Source organism: Capra hircus, chromosome 22 (assembly GCF_001704415.2).
Source record: "Capra hircus breed San Clemente chromosome 22, ASM170441v1, whole genome shotgun sequence".
In the NCBI taxonomy this organism is placed as follows: Eukaryota; Metazoa; Chordata; class Mammalia; order Artiodactyla; family Bovidae; genus Capra; species Capra hircus.
In genome coordinates, this window is record NC_030829.1 from 56024829 (window position 1) to 56052022 (window position 27194).

At 39.8% G+C, this 27194-nt stretch overlaps 1 protein-coding gene across 7 annotated transcripts in view; it reads left to right on the plus strand.

The window, feature by feature from the left end:
- Nucleotides 1-27194, plus strand: part of TMCC1 (transmembrane and coiled-coil domain family 1) — a 156335-nt gene that overhangs the window by 95380 nt on the left and 33761 nt on the right. The window contains exon 1 of one of the 7 annotated variants that reach the window (XM_018067175.1): nucleotides 14599-14983. The exons of the other annotated variants lie outside the window; for them this stretch is intronic. Within the exon in view, the coding sequence (XP_017922664.1) occupies nucleotides 14957-14983 (27 nt within the window). The 5' untranslated portion in view covers nucleotides 14599-14956. Of the gene's footprint in view, nucleotides 1-14598; nucleotides 14984-27194 lie in introns of those variants that run through there. 7 annotated transcript variants of the gene reach the window in all.

Consider the following 27194-nt stretch of genomic DNA (forward strand, 5'->3'; position numbering starts at 1 on the left):
CTCTGTACTCAAAATGAAGCTCATATTCCTCAGCTTATTGGTTAAGTCCTCTCATGACAGAGGACAATTAACCTAACTTCATTAGCCAGTGAGCCTAGGGTTCAGCCAGACTGAATCGCTCATTGTTTCCTGTACAGGCTCTGTATTTGTTCCCTCTTGCTTTTCACTCAGGTTTTTCTTTTGCCCGGATCACTTTATCCTCCCTTTCCTTTTCCTGCCCACCCCCAATCTCCTTATCCAGGTCTTAACTATTCTCTAAGCCAAGATCAGCTGCTTCCCTCCTAGCAAAGCTTTCCTCTACCGTTCCCCAGGGCTTCAGTCTTCTTGCCTGGAAAATCCCATGGACAGAGGAGCCTGGAGGGCTACAGTCCCTGAGACAGAACTTAAGGACTAAACACAACTGCCATTCTCACATTCCTTACTATGGACATGTTGATTTCTGAGAGTGTTGTGGTTAGGGACAATTAGAGTTAAGTATTAGAGTCCTCCAGAGATCCAGAGATTTTGACAGTGGTAGTATCACACTGACAAAAACCTCAGAGCACACACATCTTAACTGACTCATCTCCTCTCCCGCGGGCGGTGCCTGTGATCCAGCTGTTGTTGTCCACATCTCTTCATTTTTGTTAGAGTGCTTAGGAGGCCAGAAATTTCATTTTTAGGGTGAACCTAATTATAGTCTGTCTTTTTAGTCACGTGTACAAATTGCAGTTATATATTCATTTTACTGTGTAGTGTCCCTGAACCCAAATTCAGAGTGTCTTCCCGGAAGGTATGGGAAATTTTGCACACTCTCTGGAGATAATCTCCAAATTGATAGATTGTAGAATTAAAAATCTGTAGTTTAGGAGCATTTTGATAGTATTTAAAGAATTGTGTCTAACCTGTGTTCTAAATCCCTGTGTAAGTAGAGATACAGTTTTCATTTTTCTGCTCTTTCATTTAATTGGACCTCAGATAATCACAGAATCCCTTGGATCCCCAAATAGTTACCAACCTCAGGCAAAATTGTTTGCTTGCCAAGGACAGAATGTTTCCGTTTAACAATATAAAGGAAATGAAAGTTCCATTTTGCATCAAAAATGCAGTGCAGGATGGGTCCGTTTGAATTCATGACACGCGTAATAAAATCAGAAGTTACAGAGTGTGTTGGCTACAATAATCCTTTGGTAATTATCACCTTAAAGAAAGACCTTTAACTGCTAAAGGAAAAGATAGGCAACATATTCTTTCTTGCTTGATTCAGGCAGTTTGTGATTAATAATAAAAGAGCATTTAAAAAATAAACTGTGCAGTTTTGTTTCCCCTCTGTGAATCAGCATAGCTTACGTGCCGTAAGAAGAGAAGTGTGGTTTAATTGTTCTTAGTTTATCTTTACCCCTGGTCAAGAGTAAATATGTCAACCTTTACATCATTTCCAGACATCAGTGTAAGAACCTAAATGAATGAGGTCTAACCTAGATTGCTTTATAGAAGACTCATATTTGGAGGGGGATGTGAAGTATTTCAAAGAAGAGAAGACAAAATTCCCAGCTCTTACCCCTTCCTTCTCCTGGTTCTCTGTGTGTCACAACCATTACCGTTTGCTTGTCCTTCCTCCCTACTAGACCGTGAAGTCTGTGAGGTCAGAAATGAGTCTGACTTCTTTCTCTGGATATCCCCAGTGAATACAGGGATGAATGAGGAGTCTAACCGTAGCCCTGCTGACAAGCTTCTCTTTAGCCTCAGGCAAGTCATAGTACAGCTCTTTATGCCTGTGTTCAAAAGGATTAAGGAGAAAAGTCATAGTCTGTCAGAGATGGAAGAGACCTTAACGAGTACATAATCCAACCCTGTATTTTGCGGATGGAAAAACCCTGACAGCCTGGCTTGCCTCGATGTGAGAATAGAAATCCTTTGAACTAAGTGAATAGCCGTGTTATATTTTATCCTGATTTTCTCTTGTGGGATGGATTAATTTCGTTTGGGAGTATGGTGTAAAGCTTTAAACCAGATCCATTTTCCTTTGCAACTTAGTCTTCAAATCTTATTCTTGAGTCAGAAAAAGAACGGACGGTTTAAGTTTCTCATAGCAGAGGAGAACAGGAGGGGAAAAGAGACACCCATTCAGTAGGATTTGTAATAAATCAAAACAAAATGCCTAGAGATCTAGTTGCTGAAATCATTTACCTCTCAGGAGGCACCTCTCACTGAACTTTTTTTAAAATAATGAACTCATGGACACATTAAGATCCTTATGTCTATATATGTGGGCATTTAAAAAATGGTCTTCAGAAGTTGTTTGGATTGGGGACTTTAAATTTTTACTTTCTAGTGAAATATCTTCAAACTGTATTGTGAGGAAGAGCTGTATCTTGCCATCTATTATAACACACCTCAAGCAAAGCGAAATAATTATTTGTTCTTTAGATTCAGTTCAGTTCAGTCACTCAGTCGTGTCCGACTCTTTGCGACCCCATGAATTGCAGCAGGCCAGGGCTCCCTGTCCATCACCAACTCCTGGAGTTAACCCAAACTCATGTCCATTGCGTCGGTGATGCCACCCAGCCATCTCATCCTCTGTCATCCCCTTCTCCTCCTGCCCCTAATCCCTCCCAGCATCAGAGTCTTTTCCAATGAGTCAACTCTTTGCATGAGGTGGCCAAAGTATTGGAGTTTCAGGCTTTAGCATCATTCCTTCCAAAGAACACCCAGGACTGATGTCCTTTAGAATGGACTGGTTGGATCTCCTTGCAGTCCAAGGGACTCTCAAGAGTCTTCTCCAATGCCACAGTTCAAAAGCATCAGTTCTTCGGCTCTCAGCTTTCTTCACAGTCCAACTCTCAGATCCATACATGACCACTGGAAAAACCATAGCCTTGACTAGATGGACCTTTGGTGGCAAAGTAGTATCTCTGCTTTTTAATATGCTATCTAGGTTGGTCATAACTTTCCTTCCAAGGTCATGGCTGGAATCACCATCTGCAGTGATTTTGGAGCCCAAAAAAGTAAAGTCTGACACTGTTTCCACTGTTTCCCCATCTATTTCCCATGAAGTGATGGGACCAGATGCCATGATCTTCGTTTTCTGAATGTTGAGCTTTAAGCCAACTTTTTCACTTTCCTCTTTCACTTTCATCAAGAGGCTCTTTAGTTCCTCTTCACTTTCTGCCATAAGGGTGGTGGTATCTGCATATCTGAGGTGATTGATATTTCTCCCGGCAATCTTGATTCCAGCTTGTGCTTCTTCCAGCCCAGGGTTTCTCATGATGTACTCTGCATAGAAGTTAAATAAGCAAGGTGACAATATACAGCCTTGACGTACTCCTTTTCCTATTTGGAACCAGTCTGTTGTTCCATGTCCAGTTCTAACTGTTGCTTCCTGACCTGCATATAGGTTTCTCAAGAGGCAAGTCAGGTGGTCTGGTATTCCCATCTCTTTGAGAATTTTCCACAGTTTATTGTGATCCACACAGTCAAAGGCTTTGGCATAGTCAATAAAGCAGAAATAGATGTTTTTCTATTGCTTTTTTCCATGATCCAGCAAATGTTGGCAATTTGATCTCTGGTTCCTCTGCCTTTTCTAAAACCAGCTTGAACATCTGGAAGTTCACGGTTCATGTATTGCTGAAGCCTGGCTTGGAGAATTTTAAGCATTACTTTACTAGCATGTGAGATGAGTGCAATTGTGCGGTAGTTTGAGCATTCTTCGCCATTGCCTTTCTTTGGGATTGGAATGAAAACTGACCTTTTCCAGTCCTGTGGCCACTGCTGAGTTTTCCAAACTTGCTGGCATATTGAGTGCAGCACTTTCACAGCATCATCTTTCAGGATTTGAAACAGCTCAACTGGAATTCCGTCACCTCCACTAGCTATGTTCATAGAGATGCTTTCTAAGGCCCACTTGACTTCACATTCTAGGATGTCTGGCTCTAGATGAGTGATCACACCATCGTGATTATCTTGGTCATGAAGATCTTTTTTGTACATTTCTTCTGTGTATTCTTGCCACCTCTTCTTAATATCTTCTGCTTCTGTTAGGTCCATACCATTTCTGTCCTTTATCGAGCCCATCTTTGCATGAAATGTTCCCTTGGTATCTCTAATTTTCTTGAAGAGATCTCTAGTCTTTCCCATTCTGTTCTTTTCCTCTATTTCTTTGCATTGATCGCTGAAGAAGGCTAAAGGCCACATATTGTGTGACTCCATGTATATGAAATACCTAGAATAGGCAAGGCTGTAGAGACAGAGGGTAGACTGGTGATTCCATAGGGTAAGGAGGGATGGGGTAGTAGGAGGGTGATGGCTAAGGGATAGGAGGTTCCTTTTTGAGATGAGGAAGATGTTCTAAGATTGATCGTGGTGATGGGTGCGCATTTCTGTGAATATACAAAAAATCATTGAATTGTATACTTTCAGTGAACTATAATGATGTGTGAGTTATATCTCAAAAGTGATTTTTAAAAAGCGTTTATCATAAGGATTGTTTAGCCAGCATTGTTGTATCATCTGAAGAACCATTTGATTTTTTGAGAATAATGGCTAGCATTTGTTGACTGCTTATTATGTGCCAGGCATTGTACTAAATATTTGAAAATCTACATCTTATATTAGGCGTTAGTTTCCATCCCACTTTTCAGCAGCATGGTCATCTCTGTATTCTCCATGTATGCTAGCACAAAGCCTTACAGATGCCATAAACTCAAAATATTTGGGTGAATGACAATGTATATGAACTGATGAATGAATGAATTTAGCACTCCAGCTTGGCCTCCCAGGACATCAGGGCACTGATCTCTCCTTTTCTTTGTATCAGTCTAGTCTCAGACCTAGCAAGCAGTTCTAGCTCACACAGCAGTTAATAGTTGTATCAAGTGAAAGATTATTCTGACTGGGTTTTGCCATTTCCACAGAAGTAAGACATTGCCCTCCTTCCTTTTGGTCCTTATTTTGAGTGGCCAGCAACCCATCTCTAGCTTTCAGTCTCTATATTTACTCCTGGCGGGAGTGGCTAGTCTCCCTGCAAGTCTTTTAAGGAGAAAACACTAGCCCAAACAAGTTTGGCTTCAGGCATGCCTGAATCAGAGTCCAAGAAAATGCCTTTCAGAATCTTCTACACAGGTGGTATTTCTTTGCTTTTCACTTTCTGACTAGAAATGAGACCCCTAAACTCTTACAGTGAGGGTCATAATTTCTTTGTACTATTTGACAATTAAATTAGGACAGTTAGTTGGATGCTGACTTAAAACACAAATAATATAGTTCAGCTCTGCCCCCCAGAACCCTCTGGAATCCTGATGACCTCGTATCTGGACCAAGAGCACTCTAACACTATAACACCTATATTCCTTTGAATTCTGGGTCAACTAGAAGATGCCTTGCTCCACAGCCTGTGCTGATAATTATTGAATTATGAGATGTCACAGTCTTGTTCCGTGTGTGTGTGTGCCCAGTCCATGTCCAACTCTTTGCAACGCCATGGACTGCAGCCTGCCAGGCTTCTCTGTCCATGGAGTTTCCCAGGCAGGAATACTGGAGTGGGTTGCCATCTCCTACTTCAGGGGAATCTTCCCGAGCGAGGGATCGAACCGACATCTCTTTCATTTCCTGCATTGACAGGCAGATTCTTTACTACTAGCGCCACCTGGGAAGCCAAAATAAAACTTTTGTAATGATACATAAAACTTAGCCTTGCAAATTCAGGATTAATCTTAATTCCCTATGAGCTGAGATCACAGATAACAGATTAGTTTACTTGTCATATTAAAACATCTTTATGTTTTTTTCTGAAACAATGAGGATATCCGGATTTTTTGTTCTTTAAAGCGATCAAAACAAGACTAAATACCTTGCACCTATCTTAAGCTCTCTGGAACCCTCAATCTCTTTTCCATTCTACTTCCTCTAGTCATTGTTGGCTAGAAGGATTTTTTATTTAATACTTAATACTATGACCATATTTGCATTTCTGTAACAATCCGATGAGCTCCTTGCCAACAAGGAAACTAAGGTTTAGAGAAATACGTACTAAATTTACCTGAAAAAAAATTAATTACCCTACTTGTTCAAAGTACACCACAGAGGAATCTGGGTAAAAAATGAAGCAAATCTCCCAACTCTGGCAAAATTGTTCAAGAATAAAACAGTTGGGAGGAGGTTCTCAAATACCAAATATGAATAATTTAAGCTCTGATGCTATATTAAAAACTCCCAAAGAAGAGCCAGTTATACTTATAGTTAATGGTATTAATAAGTTGGGAATAAATGACTTATAGCCATATGTTAAAGTGTTAGTTGCTCAGTGTGTCCAATTCTTTGAGCCCAGCAGGCTCCTCCGTCCATGGGATTTTTCAGGCAAGAATGCTGGAGTGGGTTACCATTTCCTGCTCCGAGAGATCTTTCTGACCCAGGAATTGAACCCACATCTCCTGCATTGGCAGGTGGATTCTGTACAACTGAGACAGATTGCTAAGATTGCTAAATTTTACTAGCCTTTGGAAAGAATCATGATTTATAAGCCAATCCTAAAAGCTTAAGGAAAAAACTCTGATTTCAAATTTGCAATTTAATGTGAATTGACTGTTATAGAGTCTAAAATCTTCTAAATAGAAGTATTATACACAAAAACTTCTTAGGCATATAATACAAGTTTTCAAAGAAAGGACAAGAAGAACATCAGAACATTGATGGTTTACCTGATAACACTGAGTTATAGTTTGGACTGCGCTCCCTGGTATCCAAAGCAAAATATCACATATGGGAATTTTAATCTTGGGTCCCTGAATTTCTTAGGATTACGTGTAAATCTGTATGTGTCCACGAGTTGTTCTGGAGGAAGAATTTTCATCAAATTCTCAAAAGGGTATGTGATCCAAAAAAGACTGAACCATTGTATTACATTTTTAAAAACAAGGTGGGTAACTGAGGAGCCTCTATAAATTCATTTTTAAGAATCCTTTTGCAGCCTGCATTAATGGAGCTTGTGTTAGGGTTAAATTTATGTTTTAAATTAGTCTTCAAGTATATGGGGATTACCTTTTTACTGAATGCCTCTTTTGTGCCTAGGAGGAAAAAAAAACCTCTTAACACATTAATTCATTTCATTCTCACAGCATTTATACAAAGTGAATAATCCTGTTTTACTGATGAGGACACTGAGACTCAGATTCAAAATGCTCGCCCAAGGTTACAGAGCCAAGTGAGAGAGCAAGGAGTTGCCCTGCCTGCTCCCCACTGCACTGTCTGCAGCCGCGCGCCCTTTGGGCGCTGTGCGGATGCTGGTGCCCTGGCGCTGCACACACCCTTGCCCCACGCCCCGCTCTCTCAAAGAGAGGGTGAGGGCACTAAGTAGATACCGACTGATGCAACGCGTGAGGGTGAAGAACTTCAGATGTTCCCTGTATTAATCCATTTTCTCTTGTGAGAATGCTGGGAATGCTTTATTGAATTTCCTTAGCCTTCCCATATCCTCATGGAAAAAACATCTGTTCTACACATGCTCAAGTAGCGGTGAGTATAATCATAACTGTCTCCTTATCACCCAGTTTATTCGTGGAATCGCTTTAGGACCAGGTTTTCTAACAGTTGAGATTATACAGTAATCAACAGTCTGCAATATTATAAAAAATTAAAACAGTTTTTAAAGCCACAGGTATAGTCATGAAATCTTCTCTAAGAATACTTCATTTCTTTTCCTCCCTTTCAGGGATTTAAAAACTAGGTAGAAGGAAAGGAGGTTCAGCCATGTCTTTCTGTTTGGGTAGCAAGGACACGCTTCGTGCTGCTTAAGTGGAGAGAGAGGGGCCAATACCCTTAGGATCCAGAATGTCTAGCAACGCTGCCCTAGAGGCTGCACAGCACAAGTGTAGGCAAGGGCTACACGATCTCCCTCCAGGGCAGCTGCTCTGAGCAGGGAGGATTCTTCTGGCAACAGCTACACTTAGAGAAATGTGCAGCCGCTCTTGGAAGCATCTTTTGTGCTGTGGCTGAGAAGCTGTTGGTGTTAACTCTGATTATGAGCCCCCAAGAGAAGGTGTGGAGTTGCTGCAGGACATGACAACAAAATGCTTTATAATCTCATCATACAAGCCAAAGAGAAGAGTGAGTTTTGAGAAATGTGAATGCATGTTTGAAACTGTGGGACATGTTTTTTCTCTGTTTTTTTTTTTTCAGTGTACTCTTGAAGGATTTTCCTATCAGATCGGTGTCTCTAGCACTCATAGCTGGTACTTGGAAATCTAGTTTAATTCAATTTAGCACATGACAGTGACATGTTTGTCTTCTAAGCAATTTTATTCTCTTCATATTGTGGGAAGCCTCGAAGGTGGTGGTTGTGCTCTTTAATGGTTACCCAAAATTACCATGTATATATATATATATATATCGGCTGGGAAACACCTAGGTTCAAATCTCTTCTCCTTTTCTGTCGGTGCTCTTACCTGGAGCAAGTTTCTCCTCCTCTCAGCTTCATCTTCGAGTTGAAGATGGTGGTTGTAGCAACTTCCTACCAGGGCTGTTAGGAGATTATATTGAATATGTGTAAAACTCTCAAGTTATATACTGACAGTACACACTGTGTGCTATTTTAAATGTTTTCAAGAAAGGAGTGAAGATAAATGGGTGGTTTCAACTTAAAAATAGTTGATTTTTCTGAAATCTTCTACAGCAAACCAACCTCACTGACCCCTTCTCCTTCTTCCCCTGAAGTTGCTGGAAATGCTCTACTTGGTACAAGTGGTAGTACGCTTATAATTACAAGGTGAAATTAAGATTTTAAACATCTTATCAGCAATGTAAGCATCCATTTTGCATTGAATTTGGTACGTGGAACACAATATTAATCAGATTTACTCTAGAGATTTGGATAATTTCAAAGAAACTTTTAAAATCATACTCTGGTGTCACTAGAATGTTTCGTTAGATGCTGTTATGACTGTAATTGTTTTCCTTTAAAACAAATGGAACTTGGCAGTTGAAACCTACCAGAAAAGCTCTTGATTTGGGTTTTATGAAACGGGGAAGGTATTTTTTAAAGCCTGAATTTTAAGTAAATTAATCAATAGCAACGAGGTTGTGAGTTTTAAGTTTTTCTTTGAGTTTAGAAACTGAACTCAGAAATGCCTTTCTCCTTCCACTGTCTTTGTTTCTGAAGCTATGATCAAGATCATTTTTCTCTATCAGGGCATTTTGCAGACCATGTAGCCTGTTTTTATACACTGAGTGAAACATAAATACAATTGATTTTTTTGGTCTGCACCATGGTAAAAAAATAAATATATCTAACTCAGTGCCTATCACAACATCTGGCTCCGAGTAGGTGTTTTATAATTATATTCATGAAATGCTATGATTGGGAGAAAGATTTCCACAGAAGGAACTCAAGAGAAAGCTTCATGGGAGTATTGGCTCTGAGCCTTTAACGGCTGTTGGATGTAGAAGCGCATTCCAGGGTGAGAGAGTTTCAGGAGGCAAGGCCCAGTAGTGATGGATACTGTATGAATGTTACATGTGTTTACAAACCATCCCAGTTCTTCTGAACTGCTGTCACAGTGTGAACCCAAAGACACTGGAACAAAAATGAAGCTAGCAAGGCAGCTACCTTCCTTTAGGATGGGTAGAATAAAACGAGGCATCTCCCTTGGGATTTGGTTTGTCATTTGATGTAGGCCAGTCTACAAGAGCATCAAAGATAGGCTGAATAGCACAGGTAAGCAAGCGGCTTACCCTCGCTGAGCCTTAATTTCCTCTTCATTAAAAATGAAGCAAATGAATAAAGTAGAGTGCCAGGTATTTTGTGGATTAAATAAAGTGATGTGTATAAAGAGCCTAGTACTTAAAAGGTCGCTATTCTTCTGGTGGTTATCGATAGTAGTAGTTGTGATAAAAATAGTCCTACATTGTTAGGGCTGTAAAGACATTTCGTCATCCAAAAAAATTGATGGTGCATTACAACATAACAGCTTTGTGAGTGTTTCTAATTCACATGTCAATTGCATATACTTCACAGTGCCATTTGTGTAATGTAAATACAACTTTGTTTTTCTTATTTCATGATAAAATATTTTACTCTGAATACTTTATATAACATATAGAGGAGTAGCTGCATATTCCAAAGATTCACCATAATAAATAGCATGAAGTACAGATGACACTTTTCTACAGAAGTCTTTTTTGGAATGTTTAATTCTGTTTTTAATCCCTTATTCCAGCCTTCCTAGAATTCTCAGCTGCTCATGAAGTTCAAGTTTGTGCAAACTAAGAGAAAATCTTTCTAAGAGAGTTGATTCAGCCAACAATTTTATCATAAGAGGCTTCAGAGATGAGGAAACGGGCTTAGTAAGACTTGTCTACACAGGTTATTGGTGCCAAAGTGGGTATCCAGTGTACGTTGTCTTCTCTCCTTGACTCTGAGTGCTTCTTTGGTGTATTCCATTCTGTCTGTGATCAAGCACATCTATGCAATAAATCCGTATAGATCTTAAGAGTCGTGGTAGCTGAGAATACAAGTCCTGTTAAAAATGTTTAATCGAGAAGTGACTTTTTCAAGTTTTAACAGCTTTTCAACAAACTTTAACAGTTTTTTTTAAACATAATCCACATATAATACCCTTCATCCATGGAAGTTTATAATTGCACAACTTTTACTCTATTCAGTTTCACAACTGTCACCATAATTAATTTTAGAACATTTTCATTACCCCAGAAAGAAATCCCACACATCCTAGCCATTACTGCCAATCTTATCATTTCCCTCAGCCCTAGGCAAGCACTAATCTAGTTTCTGTCTCTGTAGATTTGAATGTTCTGGACATTTTATGTAAATCAAATCATAAAATAGCTGATCCTTTGTGACTGGCTTCTTTAACTTAGCAGTCTGTTTTCAGGATTATACTATATGTTATTTATCAGTATTTCCTTGTTAGTGCCAGGTAATATTCAGTTATATCAAATCACATTTTATATATCATTCATCAGTTGACGGACATTTGAGTTGCTTCTCCTTTTTTCATGAATAATACTGTTGTGAATGTCTGGGTACAAGTTTTTCTGTGGACATTTGTCTTTGTTTCTCTTGGGCATGTGCCTCTAAGGGGTGTGTTGAATCGTATGGTAACTGTCTGTTTAATCGTTTGAGGAACTACCAGACTGTTTGCCGCAGGAACTGTGGCATGTTGCATCCCCGCCAGCAGCCTACGAGGGCTCCACTTTCTCTGCATTCTCACCAGTTCTAGTTATTATCGTCACCCTAGCTAGGTGTGAACGGGTATTTCATTGTGGTTTTGATTTGTATCCCCTTGAAGGCTAATGATGTCGAGCATCTTTTTAATGTACATTTTGGCCATTTGTCAGTCTTCTGTTGAGAAGTGTCTATTTAGGGCCTTTGCCCATTTGGGTTTTCTCGCTAACATTTAGTTGTAACAGTTCTTTATATAGTCTATGTACAAGTCCCTTATAAAGCTTATGATTTGCCAAAAGCTTTTCCCCTTTCTATGGGCTGTCTTCTCATGGTCTTAGGGGTGCACTTTGAAGCTTGTGGTGGCTGTTTTATCTGTGTTTTTCTTTTATGGCTTATGGTTTTGCTGTCACATCTAAGAAACCATTGACTAAATCCAAGGTCGTGAAGATTTACACCCATAGTTTTAGGTCTTACATGTTGATTCTTGATTCATTTTGAGTTAATCTTTTATATTTTGTGAGGAAGAGTCCAACTTCATTCTTTTGCATGTTGATAGCTACTTGTGTTGGTATCATTTGTTGAAAAGACCATGAGTCTTCTTGGCAAAGGAAATTATTCTTAAGCATTGCTTTACGAAGAGAGATGTAAATGACAGAAATGAAAGAATTCTGACCTGGCTTCTAGGTAAATTATGTGAAGAGTATGAGATCAAACTGTTTAGATCAGAGAGTCCTTTCCCCGTGGTAGACAGTTGGAAACCAAAAGATGAGACATTTGCTCAGGAGAAATTACAATATTGGAAATAGAGAGTGAAGTTGTAGTGTTAGAAGTCTATCGAAATAACTAAATGATCTCAATTTATTTTGCTGAAATAAGTCATGGAATCTTCAGTGTATTAGGATGAATGTATAGAGAAACTTTGAAAGTTTGAGTATGCAAAATATATATATAAGCTAAAGAAAGCCAATATAGAAATAATAAATGATAAAGATAGAGCATGAGAAATATAATTTATAATTTTATTTCTTCCAAATAAACACAGAAGCACAGAAATAGAGGCAAATAACTGAACGGCAAAATAGTGGAAAGAATGTTAGGGAAGAGTCAGAATTCCTTGGTTCTAATCCTAACCCACCCCAGTTGTGTAATCTTGAATAAGTCAACCTTCAGAGTAGTCACTAATATTTACTGAGGCCCTGCCATATTCAGGAATTGTGCAGATCTCAAGTTCCTTTTTTGTAAAATGGAGATTATGTCACATTAATTGCTTTGAAAACTTCTGTAAAGAGCCATGTACATAGAAGAGATTATTCTTGAAATTTGGGTTTATTCACTGTAGCAGAAGTATCTGATAATCTGTATGTCAGTGCTCAGAAATGTGGGCTGAAAGGTGTGCTATATTCTTATTTTGACGAAGAGACTGACGTTCAGTGGTTATGAAAGTTGGACAGTCAGTAATCAGTAGAGTCAATTCTAATGTAGTTTTGCTTGATTTCTTTATACCACGTTGACTTTGGCTTGAAAGATAGTATAATAGATCCTGCTAGGAGGGGGAAGAGGGAGGGAATAGGGTAGCACCAATGAGATTTAATTTCTTAGACATGAAAGCCTAAGATGTAATTCCAAAAGGGTGATTAGTCTTGAGATTAGTGATCTCAGTGGTGAGGTGGAACAGAACCTCGTGTTAATAAGGTCAAAGGTAAATTCCGTTTGACTAACTGGTAAGTCCCGGAAGAGCTAAATGTTCTGAAGCACAGTCATGTAAGAGTTTATCCATGTGTCTGCTGGAGTCCTGGACAGTCTTCTTCAGGAGGCAGAGCAGGGACAGAGCAGCAGTGAGATGTCTGAGTGGGGAGCAGAGGTAAGTGCCAGAGGGCACAGCGCCACAGCTTGTGGAGATGGGCAGACTTTGCTTCAGACCATGAGGATGTCACTTCTTAGAATTTTTTATTTACTTGAATTGATTTTCTCATATTCATACCCTTTGAAGACCCTTCTCACCCCACCCGTAAAGTGCCTGTGATTCATTTTTGAATGTGAAACTAAGCAGATCCTGAGTGCTTCATAGCTCTGACTGTTCTGCTCTTTCCACACTTCTTGTCCTTTCCCTGGTGGAGTTGAGAAATATTATTTGGACGTATAAGACCAATGAGGAGGGCACAGCACCCCACTCAAGTATTCTTGCCTGGAGAATCACATGGACAGAGGAACTTGGCAGGGTGCAGTCCATGGGGTCGCAAAGAGTCGTACTACTGAAGCGGCTTCGCACCACCACAGATAAGACTAAAAAGAGTTCAAGACAAGAAAAGAGCCCAAGAAGAGAACAGAACAGCTTCTATTCCTTGATTTGTCCTGTGCCGTTATCTTCTTGATGACAAGCACAGAGTCAGGCTTGAGTTGTTAGCCTCTGCTGCTGCTGAATGAATGAGCGGCAGCCACGCATCCCCCGATGCCGTGTGGCTGCTGGAGACGTCGTCAGCTGGCACGGCGGAAGCACAGAACTTTGAACTCACACTCTGATTTGCAAACTTTCAGTTTCTGCATAGAAATCCATGGCGGTTGGTGTCTGTGAGAACAGATCTGTGATGGAAATAAAAGCAGGAAAGGGAACTAACGTGCATAGGGCCCGTGCTGTAGGTGAGGCAGCCTGAAGCGCTTGAAGGGGAAATGAGAGTCCCAGAAGTCGCAGAGGCCTGGGGTGTTCTCATTTATTTTGCCGTGCATCTCGGAAATGGCAGAACTGGGATTCAGAAGGCGACACGGGAGGCATTTGAGGGGAAGCTGATGTGTGTGCTGATTTTGGCTGTGCATGTGCGTGTTCATGTGTTCCATCACTCCGGGAGACCCCCCTGATAGTCACACCTAACCCCACCCTGAATCCGGAATCCATTCTTCTCATCGGAGTTTTGTCTTTTTGAGAATGGTGAAAGGATTGGGTCACTTCTGGCCTAGAGTAAAACTTCTGTAATACGGGGGAGACCACAGAACGGAGAGGCTTTTCTGCACTGTGTGTCCTGTGTTTTTGTCTTGATGGAAATTCCATCTCCTGGTTCCTTTTTCTATTTATGATTTGTGTGTGTGTGTTTTCCCCTTATTTCAGGGAAAAATTTCTAACAGTACAGTTATATACATTCTTGGTGACCTAAAAAGAAATGGTAATGTGCTGTAGGTCTGCAGCAACCTCCGCCTTTTGGGTATTTGGGAGAAATGAGGGTTTTAAACCATCTCTTCAGTTTCAGCGTATCTCTAACACCAAAAATATTTTTTTAGAACATTCTCCCTTCTTCCTTGTAAAGTAATAGAAAAGTTTTGGGGCTCCTTGGCTAGGTCACAGTGTCCAAACGACTGTGGCTCATTTAGAATAGAATCTGGACATTATTTGTGATATAAAACAAAGTAACCAATAGTTCTTAGAATTTCCCACTTCCTGTTCATTTCCTCCAGACACAAAATAGGTTTGAGGAACAAAGTTTTCTCCTAATGTTTTGAGCTGCCTGTGTTTGGGATTCAGAGTATTTTGGGTGCTTATTGCTTAACTGGGCTGAAGATCACCTCATGTGACAGCATAGATCCCTTGTTTTGGAATTGCCATTACTTTCTAGAACAGCCACTCTGTACAGCAGCCAACATGCCCTGGGTCCTCTTGCTTCATATTACAGTGATCCTGCTTTGTCAGGGTAGAATTCAGCCTCACAGGCTGGAGTCAGTCTCTGCTGACCTCATGCCACAGTACAGCATGTTCAAATCTGGGAGAAACCCGAGGGTTCTTCGGCATATTCCTCCTCTTCCTCCCTCACAAGCATGGAACCCTCACTCTCCTCGGAAACCGTATGTTGTATATGTGTGTGTATCTGTCTTTTTTTTCCTCAAATCTCTTCCTTAATCTTATAATTCTACAGCTTTAAGTGGGGGCTGGTGGCTGAGACAGACACAGGAAATGCTTTGAGCTGCTGAAACGTAGCATTTTTCAGCAGTAGATCTCAGCCCCGGGCATTTGCTATTTTGGGACTGATTTGTGTGAGGTGGCAGTAATGGAGAGGCGTGTTATGTGTTTCCTAGTTGTTCATTTTACCCCTAGGTATTTAGGTAGAATGCACAGAGTGTTCTTTGGCTGTGTGGGCATGCTCAGATGATACCAGAGTGTCCCGTTCTGCTGTATGACAGGGCTGCTTCAGTGCAGAGTAAATGTCATCCTCACTCTCTCAGGCTAAGTACTCCAAAATTAAGTGTTTTCTTCAGAGAACCAGAGTTTCCTTTGCCTTTGGCAGCTTGGGGAAAGCTTGGGTTAAATTTGAAGATACCAGGCATGCATAACCAATAAGAATTTGGATTAAAGCCATTTGAAATAGTTCTCACATTAAAAAACAAAACGAAACAAAACAAAATGGTTCTTATTACTCAGCTACTTGTTTTTCGTGTATTTTTCCCAAAGACTTGGCAATTTTCTGAACTGTAAAGCGGCATGCACATGTTTTGGTGCTATTCCTCGGGAGCAGTGGAGCAAGTCCCTGAGATTCCGCTGGATGGGAGGGTGACCCAGCTTCACAGTGAATCCACCATGTTCACGTCTCATCCACAGTCAGCAGTGCAAAATGTGGGTGACGGCTGTAGTTTACCATGAGATTTTGGTGTGTTGTGGGTTTATAGATAATATGTAGATCCTTTCTAAGAGATACACGCTGAAGCACACAGATTCTGTGCAGTTTTACCTGATCCTGAAGCTGATGTGTATTATTGTTTGCTGTGAGCCACTGTATTTAAGATCCAAATAGATTTTCACTCTGGAGTTTAGTGTAAGCCACTCTCCTATTCCTTATGGTTAAATGCCAGCTTTATTAACAGATTTGTACCTCTGCTCTGTGCACCCCCCCTTTTTTTCCTGTTGTTTGTTCTGTATCTTGGATTTTAAAACCCTGGCACATCTCTGTTTGTTCTGAGGTTATAAAAGGTCAGTTTCCTTATCTATGTTTTATTAAGAATGCAATCCCAGGTTGAATGGGGTGTTCAGAAGAAAAGAATTCATAGGCCAGCCCTGAAAGGATAGGAGGTGGAGACTGATAGTAAAACAGAAGTTAACTCCTTTTTCTTCATTACTGACAGTCCCAGAAGAGGAGGAAAACGTAAAATGTAATCTGAATATTTTTAATTGATTTTGTTTTGTCTATTTATTGCCTTAATCCATGAGTAGAGAAAAGCTTGCCAAAATCACTTAGTACCTGAGTGAATAATTTTAGATTAAACTTGCTTCTCTACCCGTGTCTCTCACTGACCCAGAGTATTCCTATACAGTCCATGGAATTCTCCAGGCCAGAATACTGGAGTGGGTAGCCTTTCCCTTCTCCAGGGGATCTTCCCAACTCAGGGATCGAACCCAGGTCTCCCACATTGCAGGAGGATTCTTTACCAGTTGCGCCACAGGGATCCTCTCATTGAAACAATGATAAAAATGTTCAGAAAAGAGGTACTTGCTATAGCTTCTGGATACATTAAACTGCTGTAGATAGGGCTTTATGTAAAACCTCTTTGCGTGAGGTTGCAACACACTTTATGAAAACTGCAGGATAAACATTTTAAAGGCACAAAACTCTAGAGGGGAAAACATATCGGAAGAATTGGAGAGTCTTAGGAAGTGGGGTATTACAGAACATATTGCTTATATATTGAAGTTATATTTGTGTTTTAAATATTACACAAGATAATATTCCCAGATGTTGACTTAAAGATGAATAATTTGCCTTTTCCTTCTTTAATAACCGTGCAACAACACACATCTATATAAATTGCCTTGATTTTCTGTACAAATGCCCAGAATTTATGGTGATAATTATTTGGTTCTGTACAGATGCTATCTATGTCATTTAAACAGTTATTTACACTGGACTGTCACTTTATTAAATTGTGAACTTTTAAATGATAAAACTCCCCTCCCATCTCAACTGCTGGTTGACCAACTCTCATCGTTTCATGGGGCTCAGAGTGCTACATAAAGGTCAGATTTCCTAGGAACAATGCCTATGAAACAGTGCAAGGATCTGCCCACATTATTTTGTAATTGTGGGATTTCTTTGTAATTGACTTTCATTCGAAAGGAATAGCTACAACAGTGATTTCAGTGGTGGATGAGAAGTGCACAGCACAGCAGCAGAAGACTGTTTCACAGGGCGCGCCTCCCTACTCCCAGTGCCCAAAGTGCTTTCCTTCTCCTCCGGAGGATGTTTCACATCCCTTAAGACTGCGAGAAGAAAAATAGGTTGAGAACTCCGACTCAATGCTTAAGAACATTTGTCGTTGATTATTTTAATTCATGCCAGAAATTACTGTATGCCAGAGTTCCAGTATATCCTATCTGAAACAGAGGGTGGTATAGACTGATCATTTGTTCACTGAACAAACAGTTGTTGGAGAATCTATCAGAGTTTGGGAGTTGAGATGGCTCTCTGCCCTCATGCAGCTTCCATTCAAGTTGGGGAAGATGACAGCAAGTAATAAGCCTAATAAGTAAACAAGGAGTACATTGGAGAGGTATGGGCTATAGTCCCAGTCCTGCCAGAACCAGATGGGAACTTGGGGATTTAGTTAACATGCCAGAGCTTTTATTCCTCACTTGTAAGATAAGGCTACTTCACAAGACAGCTTCTCAAGATTGTTAGATTTTAGGATGTTTCAGAATATATGTACATAGACACGTATAGGTTGGTTTTAAAAATAAAGTGACATGTCTTCCTATGACTCTCAGAAGTGGTCAGAGACACCGGTCTCAAACTTATTTTTCTGTTTCTAGGCAGTTAATAGAGTTAAAAAGCAATTTCTTAACTGATTATTATTCAGTTACAAACTACTCATAGAAGAAATGAAGGAGTTTACTGGACTTAAACTAGTACTACTAGTACAGAGAAAAGTCTGGATTTAGACGAACTTCTCTAACTCTGGATAGGGTAACTATTTTCTTTCAAAAGCATTCATTCTAAATTCCTTTATATAGTCACTTTTAAGTGTAACACATTTTCAAATGTAATAAATATTATTCTATATTAAATCCTTAATTTGCACATTATTTTGCTGGAAGAAAATCTTCCTTAAGTGAAGAGTCACATATCTTTATTTACATGAGGTTGATCTCTGTGGCCTGGGCTTCCCAGGTGACTCAGTGGTAAAGAATCCTCCTGCCAATGCAGGAGACGCAGGTTCGATCCCTGGGTCAGGAAGATCCCCTGGAAGGAGGAATGGCAACCCACTCCAGTATTCTTGCCTGGAAAATTACATGGAAAAGGATCATGGCTGTGTCTAGTCCATCGGGTTGCAAAGAGTTGGACACGATTCGACGACTGAGCGTGAGCACAAATCTCTGTGGCCTACAAATTAATAGGAATTTGAAATTAAGAAAAAACGTACAGTGAAATGAGTGTAACCATATGGTGTATATATGTATTCTAAACATTTTACTTGATCCAAAGTTGCTAAAACACTAACAGTCTTAAGATAAAAACTTAAATTTTTAGTTCATGCTTCTGTTTTTTATTAATGTTAAAATTAAGGGCACAGAAATATCTTCTGGCTGCCATTACGTCTTTGAAAAATGGACAAATTTTCAGTCTCCTTAGCATTAAATTGTTACTATTCCAGACCAGTGGTTAGGCATATGTAAATAAGTACTTTGCAAAAGAGGCCCATAGGGAAGGCACTAAACAGATTTTGTAAGTTTGATTATCCTTAGACTAAGCTCATTTCCTTTTTTAATAGGCTTACTATAGTAGTAGAGATGTTCTGAAGACAGGATATCTAGATTTCAGCAGTACATTTAACAGAGGTTTTCATGGTATCTTTTGAGGGAAGGAAATTATAATTGATTATTCATAACTGAGTCAGTGAATGAAAGAGTGAAGATTACTAACTTGGATAAACACCATCCTGGAACACGGTCCCTGATGGATTGCTGCAAAGAGCTTCCGGTCCTCTTCAACCTCTTCATTAATCCGTCACTAATGACATTGCTATGCTTAGTCAGGGTTGAAGATGTCAAGCAGCTGAAAAGAATAATTAAAATTTTGAGCTGTAAAGTTGGAATTCAGTGGTATTCTCAGATGTAAAGCAGAAGTCACCACATTATATGATTCAGCTGTACCATATTTATGTGATTTATGGAAAGGTCAGCTGTTCTTAACACCATTTGCAATTAAAGAGAAAACAAACTGAAGAACTGAATTAGAAATGCTGTGAGTAGGTTCTCTGGCAATCTCTTAACTCAAAGTAATTTAGATCCTATAGCAAAAAAGGAAGTCTTTACCTAGTGGGATCTTGAATAACCTAAATCAGACAGAGCTCTTGTTCTACTACAATACATTTTAAGAATTAGTTTGTCTTAGTCATTCTTTGAAATTAAAATTCTGGAAAAGCAGCATTATTAATATTACCCTAACATTAGGATGTTATAACAGAAACATTGTTGTTGATATAATTACAACATAAAATACCCTGAGAGAAAACTGAGTTCCTAGTAGTTGAAAAGAATATGAGGAATGACTAACAATATTCCCATCTCAATTTTGTTTACAAAAAGCCACCAAAAGAACATTTGTTATCAATTGGTCATGAGCAAATTTATTAAAGTTCTCCCCTTAATGTGCAAGACAAAGCACTAAGTTATTAGGAATTTTAATTAGGATTTTTCCTTTCCTACTCCCTAGATTAAAGGGCTGCAAATTCTGTAATACCATATAAAGCCTTCAGTTCAGTTCAGTCGCTCAGTTGTGTCCGACTCTTTGTGACCCCATGGACTGCAGCATGCCAAGCTTCCCTGTTCATCACCAACTCCTGGAGCTTGCTCAAACTCATGTCCATCAAGTTGGTGATGCCATCCAACCATCTCATCCTCTGTCGTCCCTTTCTCCTCCTGCCTTTAATTTTTCCCAGCAGTCAGGGTCTTTTCCAATGAATCAGTTCTTTGCATCAGTGGCCAGAGTATTGGAGTTTCAGCTTCAGCCTCAGTCATTCCAATGAATATTCAGGACTGATTTCCTTTAAAATTGACTGATGTGATCTCTTTGCAGTCCAGGGGACCCTCAAGAGGCTTCTTCAACACCACAGTTTAAAAGCATCAATTCTTCAGTGCTCAGCCCTCTTTATAAAGTCTTAACAGTTATCTAAACTGTAAAGTTAAAATTAATTTTGACTGTAACATGGTTTGAAAAATTAATTTTTATCAAATCATTATAAGATAAAAAGTAATTTTGTCAGAAAATATTCTTGGGAAGATGGAATATGTTTTTTTCCCTGAGTGTGCCAAAGTCAAGAACAAACTAGAGACAGTTCCATATTGATTTTCTAAATAATGGCTTGAGAACAGAGGCCTTCTATAGTTACTGCTTCTTAGTCTTTTATGAGAAATTTGTCTCTAGATTTTAATTGTGAATGATTTCACCCCCATTTCTAATAAATTTCACCTAAATACTGAGCAGACTATCTTTTGGGGCTTTCAAGGTGGTACAGTGGTAAAGAATCTACCTGCCAACACAGGAGACGCAGGTTCAGTCCCTGGGCTGAGAAGATTCCCTGGAGGAGGAAATGGCAGCCCACTCCAGTATCCTTGCCTGGAAAATCCCGTGGACAGAGGAGCCTGATGGGCTGTAGTCCATGGGGTCGCAAAGAGTCAGACGTGACTGAGCAGGCACAGAGGCTGTCTTCTAAGGTCTCTTACAACTCTGGCTTGGAATTCTGCAGAGAAAAAAACTTTTGTAACTCTGCTTTTTATGTGCTTGTGGAATATCAGAAACTAAAGGCAATCCTTAAAGGACTAAAATTAATTCATAAGCAAACACTGTCCAGCAATCAGAGGTGGCTCTGTGAAACATTGTATACAAAAAAAAAATGGAAGATTCCAATTCAGAAACTAGCCACAACTATCTGTAGATTTAAATATAACATAAGCCTGTATTTCAGGTGATATGATGTTATATTCTTTGGAGGGAATGATGCTGAAGCTGAAACTCCAGTACTTTGGCCACCTCACGCGAAGAGTTGACTCATTGGAAAAGACTCTGATGCTGGGAAAGATTGGGGGCAGGAGGAGAAGGGGACGACAGAGGATGAGATGGCTGGATGGCATCACGGACTCGATGGATGTGAGTCTCAGTGAACTCCGGGAGTTGGTGATGGACAGGGAGGCCTGGCGTGCTATGATTCATGGGGTCACAGAGAGTCGGACACAACTGAGCAACTGAACTGAACTGAACTGAACTGATGTTATATTCTTATTTCTTATGGATTAATTCACTGGACATTTATTGAGCCTACATTGTAAGCTGAACTAAACCATAATGGAAAAGAATATGAAAAAGAATAAATATATACACAACTGAATCACTTTGCTGAACACTAGAAGGTGACACAACATTGTAAATCGGCTGTGCTTCAATCAAACATTTTTAATAGAATAAAATAAATTAGTGTCTGAAGGGACATTAATTCTCTGTACTTTCTTTGTTAGAACATGTTTATTGCCTTTGGGAGAAGATGTCCTCTTACCTTCCTTGTCTCAGTCCCTTTCCCCTCTGTGATTATAGTGATGAGTACACTTCTGCTGTGTGTACTTCTGCTGTGTACACGTTGATCCTGTTCACGGAAGCTCTAGGAGTGAGTTGTTTCCAAACTAACTTCGTGAACCTGTGCTTATTCTATTTTTCAAGATCAGTGCAGATTCTTAATCACCCATTTTGACTATCATTATCCTGGTGTGAGTCCTTGACCTCAGCAAGACTTGTTCTTCACTTACACACTGTTCCCATTTACTGTAAACACTTGGGCCAAAGGACATGAATATTTGGCTTCATATTTGTCATACATTAAACGTTGACACTAGTCATGGAAATGTCTCTAGGACATCCTTTTTGGATCAGAATTGCACGTCTTCAGTTAATTGTCTCGAATAGCAAGGCAGGTAACCTGGTTAATTTCTAAAGAAGGCGGGTGCCTGTTTTCTTCTCCTAAAGCTTCATATTCTGGTGTTGGCTTTGGCACTAATTCTGTTGCTCTCCTTTCTGAACTAATTGGTTCCAAGCAGTAAAAGAAAGCACTTGCCTTATTTAGAGGTTCATATGACTAAACTAATCTCAAAAGATTTTAAACTCCTTTACAGTTACTTTCTTTGTCACTTTTCTGCTCCCCCACCCACTGCCTGGTTATGAGGGGTTGCTTTTGCATAGAGAAAGCTGCTGAAGTCAAAGAAAACCTCCCTCTTAACTGAATCCCAGTGGGAGCTTGCTGCAGTTAAGGACTTTAGGTGAACCTGTAACCTGCTGGAGGAGGGCAAGAAAAGAGACTCCTTGAGGAATGCAGGGCCAGCTGTTGCAACAGGTCTTGACTTTCGTGCCTCCCTTGCAGATCTATCCTCTGCTTTCTGCTATTACAGACAGTAACTGATCTATTAGATTTATGATTGTTCTTCCTCGATTCAGCTTTCCTTTTCCCCATCTTTGGCCAGTTTGGGAAAAGTTTATCCAGCCAATCATCAGGCATCAGCATCAAGAAGGTCAGTCAAATTAGATGCTTTACAGAACAAAGTTCCTCAGTCTTTGGACATTTTTCCCCAGTGGATCCTTCATGAAGTATCGCAAAGGGTGAAAGAGAGGGAGAGCTTTAGGCATTTTGTCCAAAAAATAAAGTAGTACCCATGAGGTCTTACAGCTGAGATGATATGTTTAGTAATAGAGCAAAGCCTCTAGAATCAGACTTGGTTTATGTTAAGCATGTCTTTTGTCTGGGATTTGCTTCTAAATCATTGCATGGGAGGGAGGAAAGACCAACCATGAGTTAATAATCAATGCTGGGAAAAGTGTATAGGATTCAGTATCCTCTCTACTTTTACACATATTTGAAATGTTGCATAACAAAGAAGTTTTTAAAAGGCATTCTTTCCCCAAGAGTTTTTTAGAAGGATAAAATCTATTTCCTATAAATTTTCAGCATTCCCCCCAGTACTCAACAGTGTTGAACACAGTAAAAATACTGTTGTAGGTTTGTATTACTGAGGGAAAAAATATTTTCTTGTCAGATAAATTCTGAATTTAGTAGGTTTTTGTTATTATTTTTGTTTTATTTCCACATTATTCTATTTATACTACAATGTTTAAAAGTATTTCATAAATTAGATTCTAGTAATATTTGTATTCACCTTTGTTTCTTTCTAAGGGCATATTCAGTAAACTTTAATCAGTGTTGAGAAGTCTGAAAACCAGTCAATGGAAAACAGGTCTAAACAGTTTCTCTGGGGCTTCGCTGGTAGTCCAGTGGATAAGAACCCACTTGCCAGTGCGGGGACACAGGCTCAGTTGCTCGCTGGGGAAGAGCCCACACGCCCTGGAGCAGCTGAGTTCGTGGGCCACAGCCACTGAGCCTGCGCTCCAGAGCTCGTGCCCTGCAACCAGAGAAGCCACTGCAGCGGAAAGCCCACGCGCAGCAGCGAAGGCCCAGCGCAGCCAAAAGTAATATAGAAAGCTAAAAAAAGTCTCTTTGTAAAGTAACATTTGAACATTTTTAGACATTTTTAAAGGAAACTTTTTGTGTTATCAATAAAATATCCCTGATATGTCTTTGGGTGGTATTTAGTAAAGGAGCCTGTTTTCTGTCTGGGTCCTAACTTGACTTTACTGCTAAATGCCAGTTGAATCCTCAGTGTCTTCTATTTTGTCAAGTTGATCATGCTTATTCAGATATCTATGCCAGTTGAGACGCTGTAACTTTGATCTAAAGCGAGGATTGTTGTTGTTCAATTGCTAGGTCATATCTGACTCTTTTCAACTCCGTGGACTGTAGTCCTTCAGGCTTCCCTGTCTTGTACCATCTCCCAGAGTTTGCTCAAACTCATGTCTGTTGATTCGATGATGCCATCTCAACCTCTTCTGCACACTTCTCCTCCTGCCCTCAGTCTCCCAGCATCAGAATCTTTTGCAGTGAGTCGGCTCTTCACATCAGGTGGCCAAAGTATTGGAGTTTCAGCTTCAGCATCAGTCCTTCCAATGAATATTCAGGACTGATTTCCTTTAGGTTTGACTGGTTTGATCTCCTTGCTGTCCAAGGGACTCTCAAGAGTCTTCTCCAGCCCCACACTGTGAAAGCATCAGTTATTTAGCACTCAGCCTTCTTTATCGTTCAACTCTCTCATGCATACATGACTACTGGAAAAACCATAGCTTTGATTATACAGGCCTTTGCCCACAAAGTGATGTCTCTGCTTTTAATACGCTGTCTGGGTTTGTGAAGCAAGGATTAGCAAGCTTTCTTTTTTCTTTGTAAAGGAGCAGAAAATAAATATTTTGGACTTTGAGAGCCACAAGAGTACTCTATTATATATTTTGTTTGTTTTTGTTCTTAAAACTCTTTAAAAATTTAAAAATAGTTCTTGGTTCTTAGGTCTTTTGTAAGAACCTTATTAAAACAGAATTAAACTATTGATTTTTAATTAGATGTTTTATAAAATAAAAGCTGCAGATTCAAATGTTAAAGGTTTTATTCAAAGGAAAAATTGTGACTCTCATACAAAATGAACACGTGTCAAAGATTTTATTTGTCTCACTAATTCACCAATTATTAGGAAGCAGTAAGATATTAAAATGAGAATTGGACTTAAGGAAGTTTATATTCTCTACCAGACAAAATTGACCTGTATTTCATCACCAGCACTATCCACAAGGTAATTTCCATCTCTACAGTTTTAGAATAACCTAGACAGAAACAAAGATGCAGAATTTATACTATTGGATAACTCCAGAATATCTGATAGACAGCACTGGCTAGTCCCTTGAAAAGACACTTAATTTTTTTTTTAATTTTTAACCACTTTAGTGTTTTGCAATTTCTGCTGATAACCTCCCATCCCTCTTGTGATCATAAATAATTTACAAAGATTTTTCTTGATCACAAAATAATTGGTCTCTTTAGATTTGACCTGATTTTTGTGGTTAAGAGTGCTAATTAATCACACAGACATCCTTGATGGGTTGTTTTAGGGTAAATCCCAAAGTGACTTTTTCAGGGCAGGAACAGTCTCTTGAAGACATTTTGTTCTTTCATGCAGTATCGTGAGTATTCAATAAATAGTATGTGATGGTACAGGAGCTGAGCTCAGGTTTACGATTGTGGTGTTTTAATCTGTTACCTAAACTTCAGAGAGCTTATTGTTTTTCATTCAGAAGCTTTTTTTTTTCCCCTGTTGTCCATAGTTAAAAAGACTTCAGGGTCTTGTGCGCTACAAAAGAAATCTTTCTGAAGTCTTTCTTTGCTCAGTTTTCATTTAAATGACTTTGTAAACCTAAAATGAAAAATAAGGGAAGAAACATTAGAAAAGCATAGAAATTTGTCCTGGCAGTCTTTTAGTCTTCTGTTGAAACATGGAGAGATTGTTTTTCCTTTGTCTTTATGGAACCAAGCTCCCTAAACAGTGTTATCCTATTTGGAATATTTTTCACCTCCTTGAGCTGTTCTCTGGTTGTAAGTGAGAGTACAAATGTGGATGGTGAATGAACGTCCTGTAGCTTTAAGCCCAGCCTGTTGGATGCTTTTGTCTTTTATAAAAGATGCTCACAGCTTGAAGAAGAGCGGCAGATACTGTCTGTGATTTCCAGTCTCAAACTGTTCATTTGCATTCAGCTCTAGCAAACTGTGCCCACACCCAGGCACGCGCGTGCGCGTACACATACACACACACTCTCTCTCACACACGGATGCTTGTTTGGCAGAAGCTTTCTGTTTGTTCAGCACAGAGTCCTTCCTCCTTGGCTCCCCAGTGTAGAAAGCTCTAAGAGTTGATGCGGGAGACAGAAGCGGAACAGTTCGCAGGCCGAGGAGGGCACTGCAGGGTGTTGGCTATGCGGGGATGTTGATGTGGTGTGGCTGTACCTGTCTGTTCTGTGAAAGGCACTTCTCTGAGGCTGTGAAGGTGAGAAGCCCAGGGAGCAACTAGAAGCTTCATTTCGGCTGGCTGTTGGTGGGGGAAGGCATTCCCAGTGGTAGCTGTCCTCATTTACCACGTTATTCTCGGAAACCAAGTATGTGCAGCCGTGACAGACTCTGCCACAGCTCTTCTGCAGTTTGGAAGCTGGGACAAATGGAAAGAGCTTATAGCCAAAAGAGGTTGTGATTGTTTGCGCGATCCAAGCTTGCGCTGGCAGTGCACAAATGAAGGATGAGCTTTGTGGCGAGCAAAATCAGCAGACTGCCTGACAGGGGGCTTTGGTAAGATAAATGTGTCGCTTATGTTTTGGGTCTCTGCCCGCCCCCCCCCCCAGCCCTCTCCCCTTTTTTTGTTTTTGTTTTTTGTTGTTGCTGTTTCTACTTTTCTGTATCTGCTATACAGAATTGCCTCTTAGCAATGACTAAAACATTTTGCAGATTCACATTTGATGGAAAGGGATACCCGAGGGAGCCAGAAAGGAAGCCATTATTTCTGGTCATTCAGTTCTGTGACCTTCAGAAATAGTCATCAGGTTTTTTTTTTTTTCAGATGTCCATGAAGTGGTAGAAGCTAGGAATTTCCAGAGCAAAGAACACTAACAATTAGATAGCCTTTTTCTTCTTTGAGCAGTCATAGTTAACCCCCATGCCCCCCCCTTTTTTTTTCAGCTTTCCCTGTGGCCTGAAGTGGAGAAGAAAAAATAAAGGCTCTGTGCTCTTATTTAATTGTTACCACTGAAACACTAATAGGCTGAGAATTATAAGTGTGGAGGTGGAGGAGGGCAGGTTGAAGAGCCTGCTATTTTCATAGCTGTGCGTTGGTGGGTGTTTGTCTTCGGTTCATTGTCATTGCTGCTCAGTGTCACGTGGTTGCTTAGTGCTTTATCTCTGCCTCTACTGCTCTTTAATCCCTTTTGTGTTCTAGTTTGTACAGTTTTGCTTTGCCAGACCCAGTTCCATCATTATGAGCCCTTCTTCTGTTACTGTTAATACATATTAGCCTGTTTTAGAGAAAAGATAGTTGTAGAAAGAAGCCATGAAATACTTATGGACCCCAAGAAAGACAAAGATATTTTTCTTTAAAATCTAGAGTTTG